Source organism: Ambystoma mexicanum, chromosome 12 (genome assembly GCF_040938575.1).
Source record: "Ambystoma mexicanum isolate Mex_15411 chromosome 12, UKY_AmexF1_1, whole genome shotgun sequence".
Lineage (NCBI taxonomy): Eukaryota > Metazoa > Chordata > Amphibia > Caudata > Ambystomatidae > Ambystoma > Ambystoma mexicanum.
In genome coordinates this window covers 793,987,300-794,009,738 of record NC_090936.1, presented here as the reverse complement: position 1 = coordinate 794,009,738, position 22,439 = coordinate 793,987,300, and the positions used below count along the sequence as shown (strand labels likewise).

The window sequence follows — 22,439 nt, the reverse complement described above, 5'->3', positions numbered from 1 at the left end:
AGGACTTCTGGGGCCTCAATACCTTAAAAACTCTTCCTAAATATCTTCCTTCGAGCTTGTGCTCATCCACTTTAACTGCCTCAGGGGCAGTCGCTTCTCCAAGCAAGAGGTAGATCTTTCTTTGGCCAGGGCCTCCTTCTGGAACAGCCTCCCTGAAAACTGAGGAGAAACATCTCTGGTTCCAGACGCACCTCAAGAGCTACCTCTTTGCTTCTGGTTTTTCTCCTCTCCCCTGCTCAACTCCTTGCCGAAACGGACAATGCACTGGTCACCTGCCTACCCTCCGTTCTCGGGCCCAGGTCAACTCCCCACCGGTTGCACACCTGCACTGCCCCAATGGCAACCCTTGCCCTCTGGGGCCGTTTCTGTATCCCCTACCAGCACTTGACACCTGATGTTTGAACTTGCACCTGCCACCAGCAGGCCGCACTTCATTATTTTTCTTAATTGTATTTATTTATTACTGTTTCCTATGTACTGCACTTCACCTTCCCTTGCACTTTCCCCCCCTCCCCCCACCATGCACACGCTATCTCAATGTCACCTGGCCTAGTAAAATCGGTATTCGTCTTCCCTGTGTACCCCTCGTTGCGCCTTGAAACACGTGTATAGGCACGTTATAAATGCCATATCATAACTTGATAAACAAAAGCACAATAGTGACATTAAAAAAAAATCCTTACTTTGTACTGAAGAGTCCTAGGTTCAATCATTTCCAGAGGCCTTCCATTTACTTTAATTAGGCCATTCCCCCTCTTGCAGTGAGCAACAGCAGTAGCAGTTTTCTAAAATAAAGAAAAGAACTTAATAAAAATGGAAAATGATCTGTAAGGAAATAAAAGCAAATAACTTATCTTGACAAACTTTGTACACACTGTACGACTGGAGTGTACAAACTGAAGAGAAGCGGAAAAATAAGGGGCATTACATGCAACCTGTTAGGGCTGAAGAAAGGCAGGCCTAGAAGTCTGGGTGTTGAGAAATGAAGGGGGGCTAAAGGCGATTGAATAAACCTTAAGCAAAACCATGGGGAAAAGTATTTCACAACAGATCACATGAACAATTCGTTTTTTGCATTAGTGAATTGGTTTAAGTACATCACAAATCTTAATTCACAATTGCAGTTAAACGTCAAATAAAAACTACAAGAGAAAAAGGATTACAAATAGTGTCCTTTTACTGTCTCAAAGAAATTAAATATAAAAGTGAATACAGCGATTGATGAGGGCATTTCATTTCCATTAGACAGACCATGCCAAAATCAGTTAAAAGGCTCTCATTTATAAAGTTTACAAGCATAGCAATTCTCAATTTCTAAAAGTTGGACATTGTTCCATTAACTTATGAAGATCCAATCGTGTCACTGTTGACAGCAAGAGCAAAAGACTCCAATACTTTTTTGTAAAAATCTTTATTAGGTTTCAACACTCAGAAGGTACAGTAGTGATGAGGTGACAAGTAGATACGAAACAAGCATGTGCATGACAAGTTGTAGCCACATGTTAGTCGTCACAGATCATAAAGTAGTTCTCCCAACCCCCCCACCCTTCACCTAAAAATACTGTGGGTCATAAATCTCGCATTCGGATCCTTTACCAATTGGGCAAGTAATACGACTTGGCCTACTTTCCAAACAGGCTCTCTGGTGCAATTTCCGAGTATAGGTCAAATAAACGAGGCGGCTAGCTGCTTGTCGGCGGTTAAGAGCGCTATATTCCATAGGAGCATAGTTTGGTTAGCAGTGCTCTCCAAGAGCAAACAGTGGGCGGATTTGTGTCGTTCCATGCAAGTATCGGGGTTATTACGTGTACAAACCTGCGTGTCATATGCTCTGCATGCCAGTCCTCTTGGTGAGTCTCGAATAGCATCAGGCCGGGGGCCATCTCTACATCAACCCCTCTTATACCCCATCAGGTTGTGTACCTTGTGCAACATTGCCCAATCAGTGGGCAAGACCAGGTAACATGCCCTAGGATGCCTAGACCCCCAGTGTCACCAGCAAAGAGGTGTTTGTGTGAGACTCAATTCTAAACAGCGTGCTCGGTGTGCAATACATGCGCTGAAGCAGTTTGTATTGAACGTCCCTGTTCCAAATGGAATTGTACGATCGGACCAAAGGTCTGACGTACAAAAAGTCAGAAAAATGCTACCACCAAAGGTTCGAACCTTGGTGGTAGCATTTTAGGTAAGTATACTGTGGTATTGTGAGCACAGTGTTTACCCCCGCAGCACACCCGAAAACGCACACCCGTGCCGGTTCCGATCACGGAAGTTGAAGGGAACTGGCGCTGCAGGGACACAGCGTGAAGAGAAGTTAGGTAGGGTTTATGTTGGGGGTGTGCCGAGGGTGTGGGGTGTGTCGTGGGTGCAGGTATGTAGGGGTATTGAACGTGTGTTCGCATGGGAAATGTACAAACCTTTTGTGGTTCATACATTTCACATGCAAACTTTCCGGACACAGGAAAATCAGCCGCAGTCGGATCACGTAGATCCATTCCAAATGCATGGCTTCGAAGAAATCATGTGCCCCCTAGGTCAAGTACTATATCCGGGTCTGAGGACCATTAAGCAGCCAGTATATGGCTACGTCTAACATTGTTGGGGCACAGATGGCGTAGACTGTGCGAAGTTGCGGGAGTGAGGTTGCATTGCGCTCCATTTCTAGTTCACCTGTTGTCAGTGTTCCCGAAATCTCGTCTGAAGTGTGCTTCCAAGTAGTTGCGATTATAGTTAAATACTGAAGCCAGTTCACTTCCTCTAGACCAAGAACCTATCTGGCCTACGGGAAGATCAGTGGTAAGCCTGTCATAAAGATCAGTTACTCGAATAGGTGGCCATGTGTGTCTTGGAGGGGATGTAATCTGTAGTCTACAACATAAGATCGCCCTTGCACTGATCCAAGCTGGTGCAATTCAGATGTGACCCCAGTGCAGATCTCATTATGCCATTGGTCGAGCGTGGGCCGAACTATAAATTCGGATTGCGGTAGGGAGTCTCTACAGGGGTAAATCGCTAAGACCTCAGCAAGCATGAGCAGCACGAATAGAGCATGTTCAGATGACTTCGAGCTGCAGTGGTCTTCTACGTTGAGCCAACCCTTGGCCCAGCATACTTGTGCCGCCACGTATTTAACATTTGAATTTGTAAATATGACTTCCATACCGGTAACGGTCCCTTTTAGAGGCCTGTAGAAACTCAAATTTAATTTGTGCTTTCTTGCCACGAATCTAGATATGTGGGTGTCCAGTTCTTTGAAAATGTGTCTCATAGGGGTGCAAGTTAGTATCATGGCCAGATATTTCAGTTTGGGGAGGTAATTCATTTTGAAGGTATTTATTCTGCCCGTAATAGACAGTGGGAGTGTGTTCCATCGTGGTAGATCCTGTTGAGTTTTCTTAAGACCAGGATAGTTTAAGCTCATTTTGTAGAATGGTGCAGATTTGTACACCCAGATAGGTATTATGTTGAAGTTGTAGCTTAAAAGGGGTTACCACACCCAGATCCCGGGCAATGTCTGGTCTTAGTGGGAGGAATTCTGACTTTGTCCAATCGATAGCGTAGCCTGCCATGGGACTGAAGTCTTGAAGCAAATTTCGTACTCTAGGTAAGGAGGTCTTGTGGTTACTAACAAACCAGAAGGTGTGTCAGCGTGGAGGGATACCCAATGTTCTGTGCTGCGCATAGCGCTGGACCACTCTGGGTCCTTGCAGCTTTGCAGCCTAGGGTTCTATGGAGATGGCATAGAGAAGGGACAGCAGGCGCCCTTGGCACGTACCAGAGTATGACGGAAATGGGGGTGACGTGACACCATTGGTTGTCAAGAGGCTGTGGGGTCTGTGTACATTAGCTCACCAATCAGATATTTGACTGGGAACCCACATTTTTGCAGTACGTGTAAACAAAGTCCAACTAAACCTTGCTGAAGGCCTTTTCGGCATTGAGCGCCAGCATATCCTCTTCGGGGCCAGCCCCCCCCGCCCCCCTGCGATGACATGCAGTAGGTGGCAGACATTGTCATCTGAATGCCCCCGCCCCCTCCTCTTCGGATGAATCCTGTTTGGTCCCCGTGTATGAGATACGGAAGTAGGGTTTCAATCCAAAACGCCAGACATGTCACCAGAATTTTTGCCTCGCCATTGATCAGGGATATGGGGCAACAAGACCTGCATTCCTTTGGATCAGGCCCCATCTTGTGGAAGAATATTGGCTGCAAGCATTGAGCAAGGTAGGTGGCCTTTAGTTTAGTTCTCGCGCCAGCTAAGAGCCTCTAGTGTAGGCATGAGGTGCTCCGCCAGTAAGTTGATGGAGACCACCTGGGCCAGCCAGCCACCTTTCCTACCACAATTATCAAATTGCATGAGATGGGGCGGCAAGCTTTTCAGCGTGGGAGGAGTTTTGGGTAGGTCAGACGCTAGAAGTCAGTGATTGCCCTTTCAAATGCCTCATATGCATTCCAGCAAAGGGAAATCTGCGTTTACATTCTTTTGCCAAACTAGGTTTGTAACTTCTAGGCGTTTGCAAAAGTCAGGGTAGCCCAGGGACCTTCGGTTGAATCATCAGTGGTCTTATACAGGATCGTTGGCAGATCAATGTGTAACACTGGGGCAAGGTCTGAGTGCAGAGGCTGATTAGTCACATTTTACACATGAGATGGAGGGCGTTATAGGGTAAGAACCAGTAGTCAAGACAGCAGTAACTATTGGGTCAATTGGAATACAACGTTTAGTCTCTTTGGTGTTTGTGCGTGGTACGCCATGCATCTTGGAGTCTAAATTGAGGGTGGCTCGATTTTTAGGGGGCATTTGTGGTTTAGTGGACAAACTTTTCTGGTCCAACGCTGGTACCAAGGACACTTTAAAATCCCCCCACAGGAACGTGGCTCAAAAGTATTGCATGTATTCAGTGAAGACGTGTAAAAGGTGTATCGGCCGTAGGCACGTATAGATGAAGTGTAATAAAGTTGATGTATGCCCCGTGAATGAAATCATATCTAACCCCTTCCCCTCTTCCCTCGACAGTGTGCCGCTGCTCCCTACTCACCCTACTTTTTCTGATTCTATTGCATTCAGTTGGATTTCATGTCGCCTTGCAAGTCGCGCTTATATAGTAGTTTTGATCGGGTGACCTTAACCCTGGACAAGTGTGACAGGCTGTTTCAGGGGCAGGAAGGTCACGTGTGGTTTCAAAGTTTTCCATTTGGAACCAGAACTTCAGTCCACACAAATGGATTCCTAACTTTAGCTTGCGTCGCATCGAGATAGAAATGTGAATGCCAGCATGCACCGCACCTAGATGGAATCCCACAATTTCAAGGACAGCAATGCCAACTAACCAACCAACAATTTCATACCTCTGCATACACCTCTCAAACTCTAACCAAACACAAGCACAAGTCTAAAACGCAGCAATCCGCACAAACTTCACAACACTGCAACAACAAAACAAGCCACACAGACTTGCACAACAGCACACGACGACTACCGACCGTAAAACATCCCAAGCCCAGCCAACGGACCCACCGGGTTGAGGCTGCCAACAGCACATCACTGCTCTCTTGCACTTTTCCAGCTTATTCCCACTAACCCACCCCCTTTCCTCCCCTTTTCAGAGGCACCAGAGCGCCAGGGGACCCCTTCGGTGGAGATAATGTTAAAGGACATTTGTACCGCGCACTAACATTCACATTGCCACAGTAATCCATGGTAATATTCCATCAGCTTGTGAAGGATTGTGCCCTGTAACAGTAAGCCTGCAAACCAATAATTAATAGTAAAACATTGGGCATGTAGAAAAAGGAGCCCAGTACAACAAGTAAAGGCCATGCATGAGGGGGACCGGGGCTGATTGGCAGACCTGCACTGTTCATGCATACCAACACCATCTCCTGGAGGACCTAGGCTATGTTATGAACAAAACAAAACTTGTGCTAGCAAATCACATCCGGGTCATGTGGCTGGTGGTGCTTTACATTCCACCCATGGGTCATAGTGCTCTGTGGTGGGGGGGGGGGTGAATCGGGGCCACCAGCCCGATCATACGTAGCCAATAGTGGGATGGAAGCGTGGAAGTCGTCCGTGCCCAGGCCTTTTTTGCTAGGGAAGCTTCACTGCTGCCCAAACGAGGGCGGGTATGGTCATAAAGTTCTATCGTGGAAGAACAAAAGACAAGGTTCCTAACGGCAGGCTGTGTTGTCTATCCTGGGGCTTCAGTGTTGCGTTTAGGGCCTTCAGGTCATTGCCCCGCCAATGTCCATAGTCTGTGGCCTGTTCCGGTACTTCAGTCTAGGGGTTGATGAGTAACCAACGGTGAGGCTCCTACCCTAGGAGGATGAGAACTCCTCAGTGACCATTTCTTGCCATCAAAATGAGTGACACTGTCCTTATAGTTGGATACACCAGATCACTGAAAATTTCAGATAGTGCCAGTGGTCTGAATCCTTCAGGGCGATGGATTAAACCCCTTTCTACGTCTTGAGACTAAGATGGTGAAATCAATGAATATCTTGACCTCTGCTCAGTCTATGCGTACAGTGCCCGCTGCCTAGTATGCCCAGAGTATAGTAAATTTGAGTTAGAATTTCAGGAGGCGCATGGTAATAATGCGTGAGTGTTCGCTGATGGCAGGCCTGGGGAAATCAGTGCTCTGTGCACCTGTTCAATTATGTGGCTTTTATTGTCTTGATCTGCAGTTTGTCACAGAGGCCATATAAGTAGGCCTCCAGATCTGATCCCCCTATGTGTTTCGGTAGGCCTACCAAAGACAGATTGTTGTGCCGGGAGCAGTTTGCCTGGTCCTCGATTTTTGCTACTAGGTGCTGTACCTCCCTGATCAGGCCATCAACATCAGTAGCGGTGTTGGCGTCTTCCAGAGAGCAATATGATGCTCATCTGTTGTCCAAACTGCCTGTGCATGGAGTCTGGTTTGCACGTCTTGAAGGTCCAGTTTGAGGTCTTGGAGCCTTTTGTCTGTGTCCTCTGCCCTATGGTCTTCCATTTCCTGGAGGATAGTGTTGCCAACTCTGGATCTGGGGTTCCACTGTGGGCGGTTTTCAGCTTGACCGCCATAGGGATGAGTGCCCTACTGTTGGTAATGGTAGTTTGAAGGTCAGGATACAATGCAGTCAGAGCATGCGCCTCAGATGAGGGATGGTATGGGGTTATGCAATCAGGCTGTGCAGTCTGGTCAATATTCCACCTGTTCAGTTTGAGATCAATGGGTTATAAGTGTGGCTGGGCCATTTGAGTCATTAGCGTCTCTTGTGGGCATCATATGGGTAGTACCCTCGGTCTTCTGACCACACCTCATCTGCTGGCATTGGGCTCTGTGGGAGCACAAGGAGTATACTGCCACGCTCACAAAGTGTCATGTGGTAGTAGACTGGAGGGGTGGTGTTAGCGGTGGAGGTGGCTCCGTTGACAATGTCTGAGTTGGCCTTTGAAGCAGGGAATTAGTCGGCTAAGGTCAGGTCTGGCTAGCAACCCCGGGAATAAGAGGGTGGGCAACACTCCCTCGACTGTTTGCGAGTCAGCATTTCTTTGCATACATACAGGTGTGTGAATTCATTCGTATATTCCCTGTGCCGCAGCTCGAAGGGTTGGTGCAGTTCTGCTGTGGATCTCCTGGATATTCATTCATGCTAATGCATTGTCCATTGCTCCTCCGGGTGCCTCCCCGAACGCATCAGACCCTGGCTTCTGGATCTAGATATGGCTCGTGGTTCAGAGCCACTGCAGCAAAAGTTTGAGTGGGCGGGCTGCGGCACTCCAATCATGTGTGCGGGTCTGTGGCCACCAGCCCGATGTATGGCTGAAGCTCGCTGCAGGGTTAGTGGTAGAGGACACATACCGCAAGTGGTGGTGATCACGAGGCTGGGCCAGCCGCTGCACCCATGGGCTGGTTGGATCTCGCTGCTTGCTGTATAGTATGGCAACAGGGGGGGGGGGGGGGGGGGGAAATCGCCCAACGACTCAGGTTGCAGGCGATAACATCTCCCAGTCTTCCACCACAGTTTTCTGTCTCCAGTGGGTTGAGCAGGATAGAATTGCGTGCAAAAAGTTCTCAGCTCGCAGCCACCTTGCTTGGGCTCCCAAGCACCCCCAAATGGAGTCTAATTAGATTGTTTTAGTGGGAAATGTACATAGATATCATGTGAGGGCAACCCAAATATTTCTCCCATGGTGCAGTTTATGCACATAAGCATTGTCCTTGGACTATTGCTTTCCCCCCGCCCCCAACACATTTTCTGGGGAGGGCTGATGGATTTATAAAACAAAGCTTTCCACTTTAACAAACCTTCCTAAGAAATTATACCAAGTTCAATGATGGCAATAGGGACACAACTAAGCAAGGATACGGTCAGTTTCTAAATGAGGCCTATTTTTGCAAGACTTCAGTCACTGGCCAAGTAGGTTATTTCTCGTCAATACATTAAAAAAATTACTTTGAACTTATAAAAGTTGATAAGTTTAATTATTGTAAATCTACCATGATTTTATTGATACGCTTCATTTGGGAAATGTATATGAAGGGCTCTTTCAGCATTAGCAGAACGGCATTTTTGTTACATTGCATCTTCAGATGGATCACAGGTTGGGGTGAACAAACGCCCATTTTCCGCGCACGGTAGCCCAGCATTGCTAGAGTAATTCCCTAAAGCAGAGTCCATAATAAATGCTGGCATTCCTAGCCTAAAGCACTTATTTTGTGACTGCAATCTATGCCATTATGGTCACTCTAGCAAGCATAATCCCTCTTAAGGTCGGGAAAGCATGACGAGGAAGCACTGACTAAAAGACACCTCACACAAACCCCTTCGCACTAAGGTGTTCTATGAAGCTGCGAACAAACTGGGCTTGTATGGTCACTAAATTACACTGAAAAAGTTGCAGACAATTCATTCCAAGTCTCAATATTGTAAAATGGATAATGTTGCACAAAAACTAAGCCAGCATGGTCGCGATCAATAACTACCATGATGCAGACCCCTGCCACCAAACACATCGGCGCAGTGCGCACACAGCCCCATACAATAAATCAGAAGCAAGGACAGGTGAAGACTTGAGCTCTGCCAGTGAAGGAAAGTACCAGAAGACAGGCTTTCTTGGTCTACGCACCCAGCCTAACCTCCCCCCCCCACAGCTCCCCAACCCCAGATTAACCTCCCCTCGATTTTACATTTCAAGCTGGAGCTCAAGACACTACAAGGAATGGCTTTTCCCAAAGTCTAGTTAGACATGTACAAGGAACAATGCAGGTTCACAAACAAAATCTGAAACAAGATCTCAGAAAATATTCAAGTTAAATATTAAAGTATCGTTGGAATAACCAGTAGAGCAAAATTCAAAAAGGAACCAGGAGTTCTCCCCGGGAAGCTTTTAGCTATAAGTCCTGATGCCAGCAGATGCAAAGATTAGAAGAAGCCAGAAAAGAACAAGCAGACCTAAAGATTAAAAAGCAGCACCACCATACACTAATAACGCTTTGTGAACAGATAGCAAAGCCAAAAGGTAAAATCAACATTGGACAACTTCATTCTGTCAGATTTTACAATGTTGGTCATTCCAAACCAGATGCTTTTCGGTGGCATCCTAAACGAGAATAAAAAATTAAAAAAATCCTTGGAGATTACCTTACATAGGAGCAAAAAGGAGGCATCATCTTAAAGACGAGGTAACATTCCTTACTGACACCAGACTAGTAATGACAGGCAGGCGCACATAAAAACCACAAGCAAACATCCAAGTTTTGCAGACTTCCAACAAGCATTTGGACAGCTAGGACCCAAACTGGCAGTTCACTGAGGCAAAGCAAGAGTCTGGACACCTAGGACTCAAATTGGAGGTGCAGAGGCAAACTAACGTACTTTAAGAAATGCGTCCCCAACGCAGAACCCAAGTAAAACCAGAAAGTCAACTGACGAAGGAAACTGAGAAAGCCCAAGCACCTCAATCAATAAAATCGCCAGTTCTTCACTACAAAAGGTAGATACAAAGACGGACAGTTAGGAGGATGAGCAGGTGCTTTTGCGCCCCTTCCACAAAATTGAATTTATACAGAGCACTACTGTTGTTTGTATGTCTCTATGCACACAATGGGATCTTACAGATATGGCTAGGCCATGGTTGTGGGCACCAGAAACACCGAGCTTTGTGGTAGGTGTACTGTGTAGAGAGCAGAGAATTGTTTTCAGAAGAGATCCTTGTCTGCCCCTGGTGCCAATGTTCATTGGTCAAGGCAGATATGGAACTGGATTGTAAGGGTGCAGCATTTGGCTTGGGGGTTTGGTAGGAGTATATAGGTGTTTGATGAGGGAGGTTGAGTATTTTAGTGCAGGGCTGAACCAGCTCAGCTGGTGGGCTAAATAGTGTCTTTCCAGTGAAGTCACAGTGGTGTGTCCGTAGCCATGTACCAGAGGTACCCTGGTCTGGGCAGGTACTTCTATCAGTGGACAGTGTGCAAGAAATGGTGTGAGGGAGTGAGGTGTCGTGCCCTCCCCCTCCATGCAATTAGTACGATGTGCATCATTTGCTCAACCAACCCCAGGGGACGCCTCCATTGCCCTTTCGCTGACAAAGGTGGGAATGTTGCAGAGACACTTGGCATCCATTTTGTGCACCCTTGACTCCTTTTTAGACTAGGCCTCACTGCGATAAGAAAAGGCTCCTCTCCCCTCTGCAGCACCGCGCACACCGCCATCATGGCCCCCACCTTTTCTCAGTGTGCCTGAAGTTTTTCACCTCGATTCATTCTCACGCTTGAGCCGGAGCTAGTTGCAACAAAACAAATCTAACATCTCGCCCTTCCTCCGAGATCACTGTCCCATGTGTGAACCGGCCTAAACCATGCCTTGTAGCTCATCCATCTCCACAAACCTGCCTGTGGCCTCTTACCCCCGGTGTTGGAAAATTATTGCCAGTGTAACCCTGTGTCCTTGCAAGGTATTCTCTTGATGTACCAGACACGGAACCCTGCCATGAAGCCCACCCCAGTGTACCCTCAACTAAAAATCAGACCTCTGTCACAGTATATTGTACCCTAGAGCTAACAAATGTCAGCATGCCCCCTAGTTTGTGATACGCCCACCCCACGATCGATGTTATCACACATGTCAAGATCCCCAAGCCCGGTACTCCATTATAAGTCCCAATGAGTAATACTGCGATTATATGTATACAATTTATAGGTTTCTGATGATTTGCTCAAAGGAGCTGTAGCGACTTATTTAGTGCATGTCTAATGGTAGTATCTCGTGTTAGCTTAGTTAGTGGCCCCCATGCTTCACAGCGACCTGACCCTCACCCCGCCTGGACCCAGAAATGGACCTTGTGACGCTCACCATCCCGCCAACCGAACAGCCAATCCGGAGGGAGCAGCACCTACAGATACATATGTTATTACATTTTTACCCAATCCTGTGTCCATGTAGTCCCTTATGCGATTGTCAGTGATGACGATTTTTGCCTTCATAAGTTCATGTAATTGTAATGTTTGCCAGAGCACTCTCAGGCAGCCCAGTTCTCTGGTGCCAATTTTACATAAAAGACAACTAAATCCGCAGAATCACAGTGAACACCAGAAGAGCAGTACAGAAGGTAAGTAGAACAGTCAACAGGTTACACAGGAACAAATGAAATAAAAGCCACGAGTAAGGAATAACAGCACGACTGGAAAACCAGAGCATTGGTCATGGCAAAGCCTGAGAAAGTGCTAACAAGGAAAAATAATCCTGTCTCCTACCCACACTCCCACCACTAAACTCTGCAACGTGGATCAGGGAATTGAAAAGCAGTGGGGGCTAGGAACGCAGCTGCCGTCCCACTTTGCCACTCTGCAATACACTGAGCAGCAAGGATTTGAAAATGTGCATATTAGGGGAGGGGCCAGTCTAAAAACAACACTTCTAAGCATGGTCCCAAATGTTATGTCAGCATTTGGTTCAGCGAAAGCTTCCAGAGATCTGAAGTTCCCAGGAACTGACGTCATCTACCTTACTATATTGATTGGCAGGATCAGTGCAGTCTCAAATCTCACATCACAGGCTTCTGTCTGAATATTCGCTTCACTTAGAAGCATGTAAACTCAGACCCAGGTGCCAGGCAGTGGCCTGGATCCCCCCCCACACCCCCGCACCCAATTAGCACCCAACTCAATTTCCATCCTTGGCTCACTTGACAGGAGACCACAATTTGGCCCTTTTGCAGCATTTAAATGTCTACAATGAATAAAAACATGGCACGCTTGGCATTGCACTTTAACAAGGGATTAGTCAGCTCAGCGCGTTCACTGCCTTAACGAAGAGACATTGGCTGCTTCAGTTTTGATACCAGGCCAGACAGCTTCCCATTCGTTTCCACGATCCCCGCTCCGCTTATTCGTGCTGCGACAGTTCTCTGCCTTTCCTCCCCATGGGTCCTGGCTTACTAAATTCACGACAGATGTCCAGTTTCTATACAATGGCAGCATCACCTGCAGTCTATTCACCACATATAGCCAGCTTCTAAGAAAATATCTACTTGTGTTTCAGCATCTGTACATTTAACAGCTTGCATTTTCTGCAGTGCTTTGCATATGCAATCTTTTTGCATATGAAAGTTTACTCTATTCTTAAAATAGTCAACGGTTTCTGTAAGATCCATGCATTCTCTACAGCCAATATCTTCAGGGCGTCACGCTCGTCTTTCGAATGTCAGCAGCTCCTCTTTGTGTGCTCTCTATTCCTTCAGGTAGTTCCTCCCTCAGATTATAGTCTCTTCAGGGATACATCGATGTGGATACTTTCTATCAAATATTCGCTGCTGCACTGGCACAACTGCTGTGTCAAATTTGGCACAATCTCAGACTTCAAACATATAGGAGGTAGGAGCGGGATTTCTTGCCAAGGCATGTAACCGATATAGTATTGGATAAGGTTACGTAGGAAGGAATTAATTTCTAGTAGCAGGGGCTGCACACGTTTTTTTCATACAGCCATTCATAAATAACTGGAAGGTCAGACCCAGAATTGGCAACATGCATCGAAATGGGAGTTGCAGGGGCGGAAGGCCAGAGGGTCAGTTATTGGGAAGAGATTGTGGTGTTCCATGAGACGCAACTGTTTTTACCTCACTGATTTCCACTCACTATAGGATTGGCCTGTCTTGGTGGGTTGCTACAGCCAGAGCTGCCTCAGGTGTCAGTCCTATCAAGGCAGAGCTTTTTTTTTTTTTAATCAATTGCACCAGAGTACCAACCAATGGCACCACTGCATTTTCAGCCAACTATGAAAATGTTGACTGAAAATCCTGGACTGCCATTGGGCAGGACAAAGTCTGATATGTTGTGTATAATTCTCTTCTGTGAAAGGGATAGCCGCGGCCGACGCTTGTAGACTCCCAGAAACACCCCCCCCCCCATTTTGCACTTATGTATACGAGTTGCAGTTTATCAGTACTCCTATAGCTAGTACTAGTAGGTGTCGAAGCACACATGCAGTGGCAGTTTAGAAAAGTTTGCACAGGAGAGGGGGGCCTCGAGAAGCAAAAAAAAAAAAAAAAAAAAAAAAAAGCACAAATATGGAATAGAGTAGGCACAACATCTGCATCCAAACATATTTGGTTTCTATTGGACCCATGGAGGTGGACCCCTACCATAGACTACACGGTTGATCCCTATGAAAAGCATTTTTTAAATTACAACTCAAAATCCTGGCATACAGTAGGACGATTAGGATACAAGCCCAATGACATTTTTTAAAAAAAACACGTTCAGAGACTTACTTCAAACCAGATATCACTGCATAGTATCAGCTGTTAAAAGCACACGCAAAACACGAGGATAAAGCATTTTAAATTATACCTAAAAGCATAAAAATGCATGTCATGGATCCATTTGAAATCCTGCGCACGAAGTAAGCTTTTACAGGTAAGAAAATTGGGCAAGGAAAGGAGCAACGGGTAGGACATGGAAAGGACAAAATACAGGAAGAGGGCATTGTAAGGTAAATGAGGAGACAGAAATAAAGTAGACAATGAAGCAGTAAGCACCGAGATTAGACCCTAGAGTGAGAACGCATGAAAGAAAGTGCATTAGTGAAAGATGTATGCCGACATTTGGCCCTATAGGAAACCAGATTCCTAAGGAGTGATGCAGGCACTTTGATATATCCTCATTCAATGCCAGGGAATTATATGGGTGATAAAGCCCCTGGAGTAAGGCTGAGGAAGACAAATCTTAAAATGTAAAAAATACATGAATACATCTTTAAAAATGAATCTGCAAAGAAAAAAAAACATAGAACTGGGAGCCTTATTTATAATAGAATACTCAGAAGGGCCACAACCAACAATTGTCAGGACCCGCATGTAATTTTAACACCCTCACAAAAAGTGGTTAAATCACACAGATCTTTCAATATCTCCGATTTGCATACTTTGAGATCCAACCTTATTTATATATCAGCCATTTCAGACAGCAAATACTAACTCCCCAAAAGATGCCAGATGCTACATTACTCTTGTTAAAAGCAAGCAATCATAATTGGTAGGCCAAGACTAATTCTAGTCTATGGATCGCTGGCAATTGTTTCCAAATTCCATTTTCTAAAGCGGGCTTTAATAATTTTGAGACAAACCTATATTGCAGAGATTGAACTGCTTTATTTAGAAGCCGCAAACTTATTTCAGGTGTGTGTCATTTAAATTGCCCAGGTTTGTCAAGTTCAAATTCTACTTTGACGGTTTCAATATGCATGGGCCTGAAATAGGCAATTTTCCATCTTATTTTTCTCTCGTGGTAACACCATTAAAAGATATTACAGGAAAGCCTTTCAACTTTCCCTGTGCGTGTGAAACAATGCAGTGCTGGGTTTTGGCACATCACCTTAAGGCAGGTCTGTGCTGCCCTTTTTACTTCAGCCAGGACAACTGGAATCTTCAAAGCAAAGAGGAAGGGAGAGGAATCCTGGTAGTGAGATTAAGAATGTTTTACCTGTGATTTTTGATTGCTGTAGACCACGCTTTTGAGTGCTTAAGTAAAATGCCCACAGAAGCATTCCACCCAACAGGTTTTTCAGAGGTGGGTCTGTATAACCTCACTTTTTCCCCAGGCTTGTCAATCCACAGACTGAGGAGGGAAAACTTCCGACTGGAATACCATATTGCACTACTCTAACCATACACCAATGAAATAAAATGTACTATATGGACAATTACCTCTAATAGATTTTTCCTGCTGACAATTTAGCTCATGGTAAAAGGCGCCAGGTATTTAATGTGAACACAAGTAGATGATCGACGTTTGGTAGTCACACCCGATGAATGGCACATGTCCCTGAACACAGTTTGAGCTGAAGGGACCATTTAAGTAAACTTAGAAATGGTGTATTGAATCCAAGGCCATACGCTGCACAGGGTTAAAGATGTCGAGTCACTGGTGGCCAAGTTTGGGAAAATCGGTTAGCATTAAGTGAGGATTTAATAACACTTTGCCATGTATAGTGTCATTCATTCAAGCTCAGTAGTAGAGATTATCATGTTTCGTTCCCATAGTTGATATGCCCGGAAGACTACATATCCAAGTATATCAAGAGGACAACTGGAACTAAAATGCAGAGCCAATGAATCATGCGCCGTAGTCCTACTAGTGGGCACTAGGAAGTGGCAACATTAGAAAGATTTGCATTCGTCATAATCAAGCAAAGCAGGATTAGATTATATGCACATGTGACTCCACATTGAGAAAAAATAGGAAGTTAATTGCCAATAGCAGCCAACTCAGCATATTTAATGACGCGGGGGGGGGCGCTTTCATGTTGCAAAGTCACTGGCCATTTCTTGCTGGCCAAGAAATAAATATCACTAGCCAATGGATTGTACATCTTGCACCCAGAATATATTTTGTACATGTGGTTGATTGGTGTGGCATTTATGTGGTTCTCTACACGTTTTATGTAGTGTTTTTATCGATAGATACAGATGCTCCGTGATTAAATAGATTTTGTGTTGTGCAATTACTAGAAGCATACCCTCAAGCCATCTCAGACTGGATAAAATAACCATTCTAGAAAAGGTTTTAATTGACCCATTGTGACAAACCCATTTGTTTGCCAATTCATTGCAGAAGCGCGAGTATGATTTTAAAACTTCACTATGCCTTTACGGCCACACCATTGATTATAGGAGGTCATTTTTTAACATTTTAGAAGTGAATAGAAGTGTAGGATACTGGGTATAAAGCTACTTTATTGTTCATATTGGGAACCATGTCGCTGGACTATACTAATGGCAACGCTTCTTTCTACAAGAGAACATACATGAAAACTAAAGAGAGCATTCTAAATCTACTTCTATTCAAGAGGTACACAAACTCACACACACTTTGTATATCAGTTAAGCCACTCACACGTAGAAATGTAATACTTTGTTAGTTATTTTTTTTCATTTGTAGGGTTCGAAATGGAGGGGACCTGGGAGCTTCCTTCGAGCTTAGAAGAGGCTGTCAGCTTAAAACCAGTGGCTACTTTTGGCTCCCTGGGCCAGCTGGTGCCTTACTAATAGCAACTGAGTATTTGAGATTGCCTATAAAGATGATTTGGGGCACATCTAGTGCTTATTTCAACATAATGAATCAAACAAAATGGATAAAAAAAGTTAATAGTGTGTGCATCTCATGTGGAAGTGAGATTTGCAGTGTGCCCACCCCCTCCTGTTTCCCCAGAGGTAGCTCCTCCTACTGGGTGACGCCCAACACCCAGGAGCTGGCTTTAGCTGCTACTCATTGAGGCTTAATTTCGAACCTTGCATTTGGGGATATATAACAATCAATCGAGTTTTCCACAAACGTAATACAAAGAGAGAAGCAAAAAGCAATCTAAATATAAAACACATTTCATAAAAACAGTTCATTAGATGATGGTTTGGTAGAGTGCGGTTAGCTTATTAGGGGTGAAACAACATGGTGGTTTCTAGTCGGTTGTTGGAAACAGCACGGCAGTTGTGTGGTGCGCATGCCGGCAGTATTATGGTCCGGTGTTGGTTCAGTGGAGATTGTCGTTTTCTTCCCTTTGTGTTTCAGGTCTATTGCCTAGTTGGCCAATTAGTGATAGGGCTGGAGTGTTGCGAGGGCTGGAGTGTTGCGAGTGGAGCATTGCAGGCCAACATTCCATTCGTTTTGTATAAGGGAGGAGATGTCATAATGGCGCGTGGCTCCGTGAGGTCACCATTGGTTCTAGTAAAATGCTAGTGCGTGGTGTGACCGTTGGCAGTTGAACATTGGAGGTGGCTTCAAGGGGTGTGGGGAGCCCGGTGTCCGGCATCCTGTCTTGAGTGATGCTGTCCTAACCAGAGTACTGAACCAAGGACAAGTATATGGAGTACTGTAAGGATATTTAGCAAACAGCACAGAGTACAGCGCTACTGCACAAGTAGCAAAAAATTTTTTGCAGCACCACCACCACAAGGGTGCGGTGCATTGCTATATGGGTTAGCAGATTAACAAGGAAAGACAGACTATTCAGTCAAAAACGATTTTAACATATAAGATGCAAATCTATTTTTACAGTTAAAAGCACACGTGTTCATTTAAAAATGCACACTATTTTTCACCTGAAATGCCTATATTGCTAGAGACACATTTGAAAATTAACAGCTAACCTATTAACCATTAACCTGACTAATAAAACCTTATTTTAATATAACCCACTAATAAAATGTGTTCTCCACTGCAGAATTAGGCATACTCTGAAAACCATTTAAATGTGTGTGCAGATTTTTTCTCTTCTCTTCTCTGCCTGATTCTCCGTGTTTTTGTGCACAGTAACTGCAGGAAGGAGGAAGTCAGATTTGCAACAATTGCAAATGTATAAGCGAAGCTATTGTTGAAGAGTAGGAGGATGAGAGATGATGGATTTCATTGGGACACGTCATACAGAGGGCTGAGAGGAAAGTTTTAGTGGGCAGTATCAGGGAAAAAGACAGGCAGACATCTTTCTGCACTACTGGGGAGAAGACCTGGCTGTGGGGTCCTGACTGAATGCAGATTCCTGTGTCCTGCTGCAGTCGAGATTGGGGAGAGCTGAAAGAAAAACCTTTCCACTGGCTGAGGCATTCCTATCTGAAAAAGCTGAGAATTCCAGGCAATGACCCCGGCTTGAGAAGGCAAGCGTTCCTTTTTGCTGGAGTTAATCCAAGAGAGCCACATTCACAAAGAGAACAACTAAAAAGATAAGGTAATGAGAAGTGTGGGAGCTGAGTGTGTACGGTAATATGCAGTCAGTGTAGGATTCCTGTGCGTGTCTTAATCAAATACCAATGTTGCAATTTGAATTCTGTTCTCCGCCACGCTCTTTGCAGTGTGTCATAGACAATGCTTTGACTGTACCATTTTATTTATTTCTGTAAAGAATGAGATCGTGTCTAAATGCAGCTTTTATAATACAGAAAATATTTGAAAACAGACGGGTGTTTTATTTTCTATTTACCATTACAATGCCGATGATGTGGGGAGATTTTTAAACAGTGCAATGGTCATTTTAAGACAGATGTGTGCATGTCAGAATCAGTATGAATAATTGTGAGTGACTGTAGCATAACTTGTTGGAGGTACATGAGCCAACGGGAAGAGAGACTCTCTGAACATAGCTCCCTACCGTATATAAGGTAGTGGAAATTACCACAAGACTACCACATATAGCTCTCTGTCGTAAATAAGTCAGTGAGTTCGCCCATGGTGGCACACCAACACTATCACTGGAAATGTGGTATTCCTAGAATGCAGGTCTGAGGTCTCTCTAGTGATCACACGAAAAATCTAAGCAAAGATAAGGGATTCTGGACATTGGGGCCACAAATAAAACAAGGGAATTATGCTCACCAAAATACCACCCACCACGTATACCAAATATGCAGGTCTGGGTGCTGAAATAATGCATGTCCATTGTATTATTGTTGCACATGGCCAAATCTGAATACAAAGAGTGATTATTGCTAAGTTATTTTTCGGCGGTAATAAAATACCGTCAGGCCCCAAATCTCCACAAAATACCCTACAGTACACACCTAGTGGACGTATCCACCTCAACTGTATCATAGTGATGGGCACAGTAGACATATTGGATAATGTGCATATTGCCCTAACTGGACACAGCAGAAGCTGGCACCATTGATAACATTTACAGGTAAAGTGAAATAACCTAACCTACACCCTCAAGACGATAAACACCCCGTGCCCTTTATATAGTGTAATACATTTAATACGAAATTAGACGTTTACCATGGGCTACTGCAGAGAGCTTGAGTTCAGCACCGTATTGTTTCGGATTCCACATGGAATACAAAAAAACAGTGGGTTTTCCCCATTGCAACGGGAGGGAGGAGTGGTAAGCGACCCTTCCCAAACAGTATAGAGTGAGAGGGGAGCGGAATGGTTCACAGAATAGTGAACAGTAAAATAGTGAAAACTCCACCCCAAATAATTTCAGCTAAAGAGTAGCTTTTATTTTTTATAAACTATTAGAAACTGACACTAACCTGGTGATGTCACCACTAGGACGCTTCCTGCGCCAGTGTGCGTCAAATGGAATACCTTCCTGTGATGTCAAGCAAGCACAAAAACACAGACGCGTATTAACCGTTTAGGAAGTTTGAGAGTGCTGGTGGGATCAAGTCACTAAGCACAGTGGAGACAATTTAGCACAGCGGGTGGGGACAAAGGGGGGGGGGGGGTTGAAGACAACTGAAAGTTACTCAAAGATGTATTTCAAATTACCAGACTGCGCCCGAGGAAACTCGGAGAAACTGTGCGTGCTCCAAGCCGCCCGCGCCACGTGCATCACTAACCTTTCGTCCGAAGACCTGGACAGACTGCAGTGGTCCCTTGGCCGGCATGGTTCCTGCAAGAGGAATAATACAGAATAATTTACTCCGTGAGGCCGAGATAGGTGAGCACAAAATAATTAAAAGTAAGGATAAGCAGAGCCACGAAAATCGCTCACCTCAGCGTACGGCTAAAGCAGGAAAAGAGAGAACGGGGTTTCCACGCAGCTGAACAGGGCTGACGTACGGGCGACGTGAGCTGCGCAACGAATGTCGTCTGGGCGTAGCAGTAGACCTAGAAACAACAGCTACAAGACTTCTCTGTGTAAAGCCAATATCTGTGGCGACCATCTTGAACTTGTTTACTCAAACCGGCCAGGGTCCAAATCTTTACTAGCATGGACTTATAAATCAACATATCACAGTTATCTACGAACTACTTGGCCAATACAGAAGAAGCAGCATCCGCTTCAAAAGATATTTCTGAAATTTAAAGATTCATGAATAGTAGTTGGAAAGTATTACGTACCTTTACGTTCTGAGATAATTCAATTCACGAACCAGTTTAACGGCATAATTGCCCTTTGATTCTTTCCATACACTATTAAGGTGTTACACGTCTCCCGTTCCAAAATACTTACCTTTTCGCTTGCCTTCTGGTAAAGAGGGAATAAATTACTTACAAACTCTACTTGTAGTCCTACTCTTCCATACTTGGCACATATTTTTCACCAAAAAGAGAGGATTTTTGAAGCTTCAGAAATAGTAATTAGCATAATCATGACATCACAGGGAATGAGCTAGGTGAGTGTTGTGTCCCCTCTTTATTTTAGTTACCCTGTTGGGAATCGAGTCCCCTTTCTACTGTTATGTATGTGTGTGGGTGGGCTGCGACCCACGGGAAGTAGAAGGGCGGGGTTACCGTTGAAGCGCCAGTTCACGCTCATGATTAAAGGAGTTTGGATGAAGATCCCCGGCTCTCGTGTATTATTGTTATACTTGATAAGCCTTGTTTTATTGTCTTGATTGCAGCCTCCAACGCATGTCAGAACACAACAGTGAGCTTTGACCATTGACAGACACGATTACAAGAATTTGTAAGGTAATATATGTAATACCCATATTATGTAAGGTGATATATGTAATACCCAGATTAACTTCTTTCATCTACCTTCAACTCCATTTTTAGTTTTGGCTATTACGTGGCGCTGAAAGCGCTACCGTTAAGCCAAAACCATTGTCATTAAAATAAGAGCTTCGGTAGTATGGCTTGCGTGCCGACAATGTGGACGCTTCCATGAGAGCCTCGTGTGGAGCCCGCTTTAACCGAATAATAATGCCTGCTCACACACCCCGATAATGCCTACAAACAAGGAGATATGAATGACGGGGGCGAAGGGGATCTGAGATGAGCAGCAACGACAAATACCACCCAAGCGATGAGCTGAGAGGTGCGCGGGTCCCGACACGGTCACCCTAGCCTCTCCAAGATGGCAGACGTTCCTAGATGAAGCGCCTGTTCTCCCGCCTGGCCCCGCTTCCCCGGGCCTCCCAGATAAACAGCAAAGTAGGGGAAAAACAATGTGAAGAGCGAGCAACCAAGAGAGAGCCCCGTGAAGTGCCACTACAAACCGTGGGCAACCTGAATGCAGAGAGCCGAGCCATGGCTCAAAAGGTACGGTAGGCTTAACTCAGGGGGCCCCCGCTGAGGAGGTGTAGCAGGTAGGTGCAGGCGATGGAGGCACACCATAACAGCCCAGATTAGCTAAAGGGGGAAGTCCTGCTTTCGAGGAGTGTGCAGCAAATCCTGAGGGAGGCTCTTACTGTTTTTGGAACCCCCGGTAACTGCAGTACCGGGAAGCATCCAGAACTGACCAAGGAAGGTGATGGGACATCCCGACTAGCGGCGCTGGAGCTCCTCCGGTAACTGGTACCAGCTGAAAAAGCCAGATGGTCACCTGAGTGGCCGCAAACTGGGCGGCCAACAGCCCCTCTATCAGCCAGCGACCCCCGGCCACCACCCAGGAAAGTGCCCCCCACCCTCTTTATAGTACAAACAAGCCAAGAGGAGCAGCAGTGGGGGAGGCCTGGGTATCGTGTGTGAAAACCCTACCGGAGAAACCAGTGGTCACTTCCCAGGGACTCGACACTGGGGTAAAAGTCAAAGCGAGCTACCTAGCAAAAAGTTGGTGACACTGATCCCACAAGGTCGGCGCTGCATCAGCTGGGGTATCCAAGGCCCCGACAAGGGAGGCATACCTACGTCGGGGATAGCAGTCCCTATAATACTGTGGGAGTGAAGTACAACAGATCCCATCATGAGGGGAGGGCCCGGAAAACTGGTGATATGGCTAAGCTTCTGAAATCACAAAAAATGCAGATATAGCAACGCTATTACAACCTCATGACTAAGGAAACAAAATGGAGATTGGTTGAACCCTGCCCCCCCACCCCTGGGAACAACCCTCAGGACAGCTGGCCACAAAGGAAGACGTTCAAACCTTCATGGTGGAAATTTAGTCCGAATTCCAGAACTGCATGACTGAAACATCAACAAGGGTGGATTGCCGGGACAACCGAGTGTTGGAAGTGGAACAGAGGCTCAGAGAGGTGGAGGATCAATCAACCGATCAAGCGGCAACAGTAGAAGAG

At 45.4% G+C, this 22,439-nt stretch overlaps 1 protein-coding gene and 1 non-coding gene across 2 annotated transcripts in view; both read right to left on the bottom strand.

Moving 5' to 3' along the window:
* The window catches only part of LOC138514047 (small ribosomal subunit protein uS9), a 37,048-nt gene extending 16,538 nt beyond the window's left edge, over positions 1-20,510 (bottom strand). Inside the window, exons 1-4 of the mRNA XM_069629291.1 lie at positions 20,317-20,510; positions 19,967-20,180; positions 19,812-19,864; positions 684-785 (exon numbers count right to left, since the gene is read on the bottom strand). Of these exons, the coding sequence (XP_069485392.1) occupies positions 684-785; positions 19,812-19,859 (150 nt within the window). The 5' untranslated portion in view covers positions 19,860-19,864; positions 19,967-20,180; positions 20,317-20,510. The remainder of the gene's footprint in view (positions 1-683; positions 786-19,811; positions 19,865-19,966; positions 20,181-20,316) is intronic.
* On the bottom strand, positions 14,073-14,201 carry LOC138514826 (small nucleolar RNA SNORA49). The gene has a single exon (XR_011281972.1). It is a non-coding gene; the product is annotated as a small nucleolar RNA SNORA49 (small nucleolar RNA).
* Positions 20,511-22,439: the final 1,929 nt, after the last annotated feature.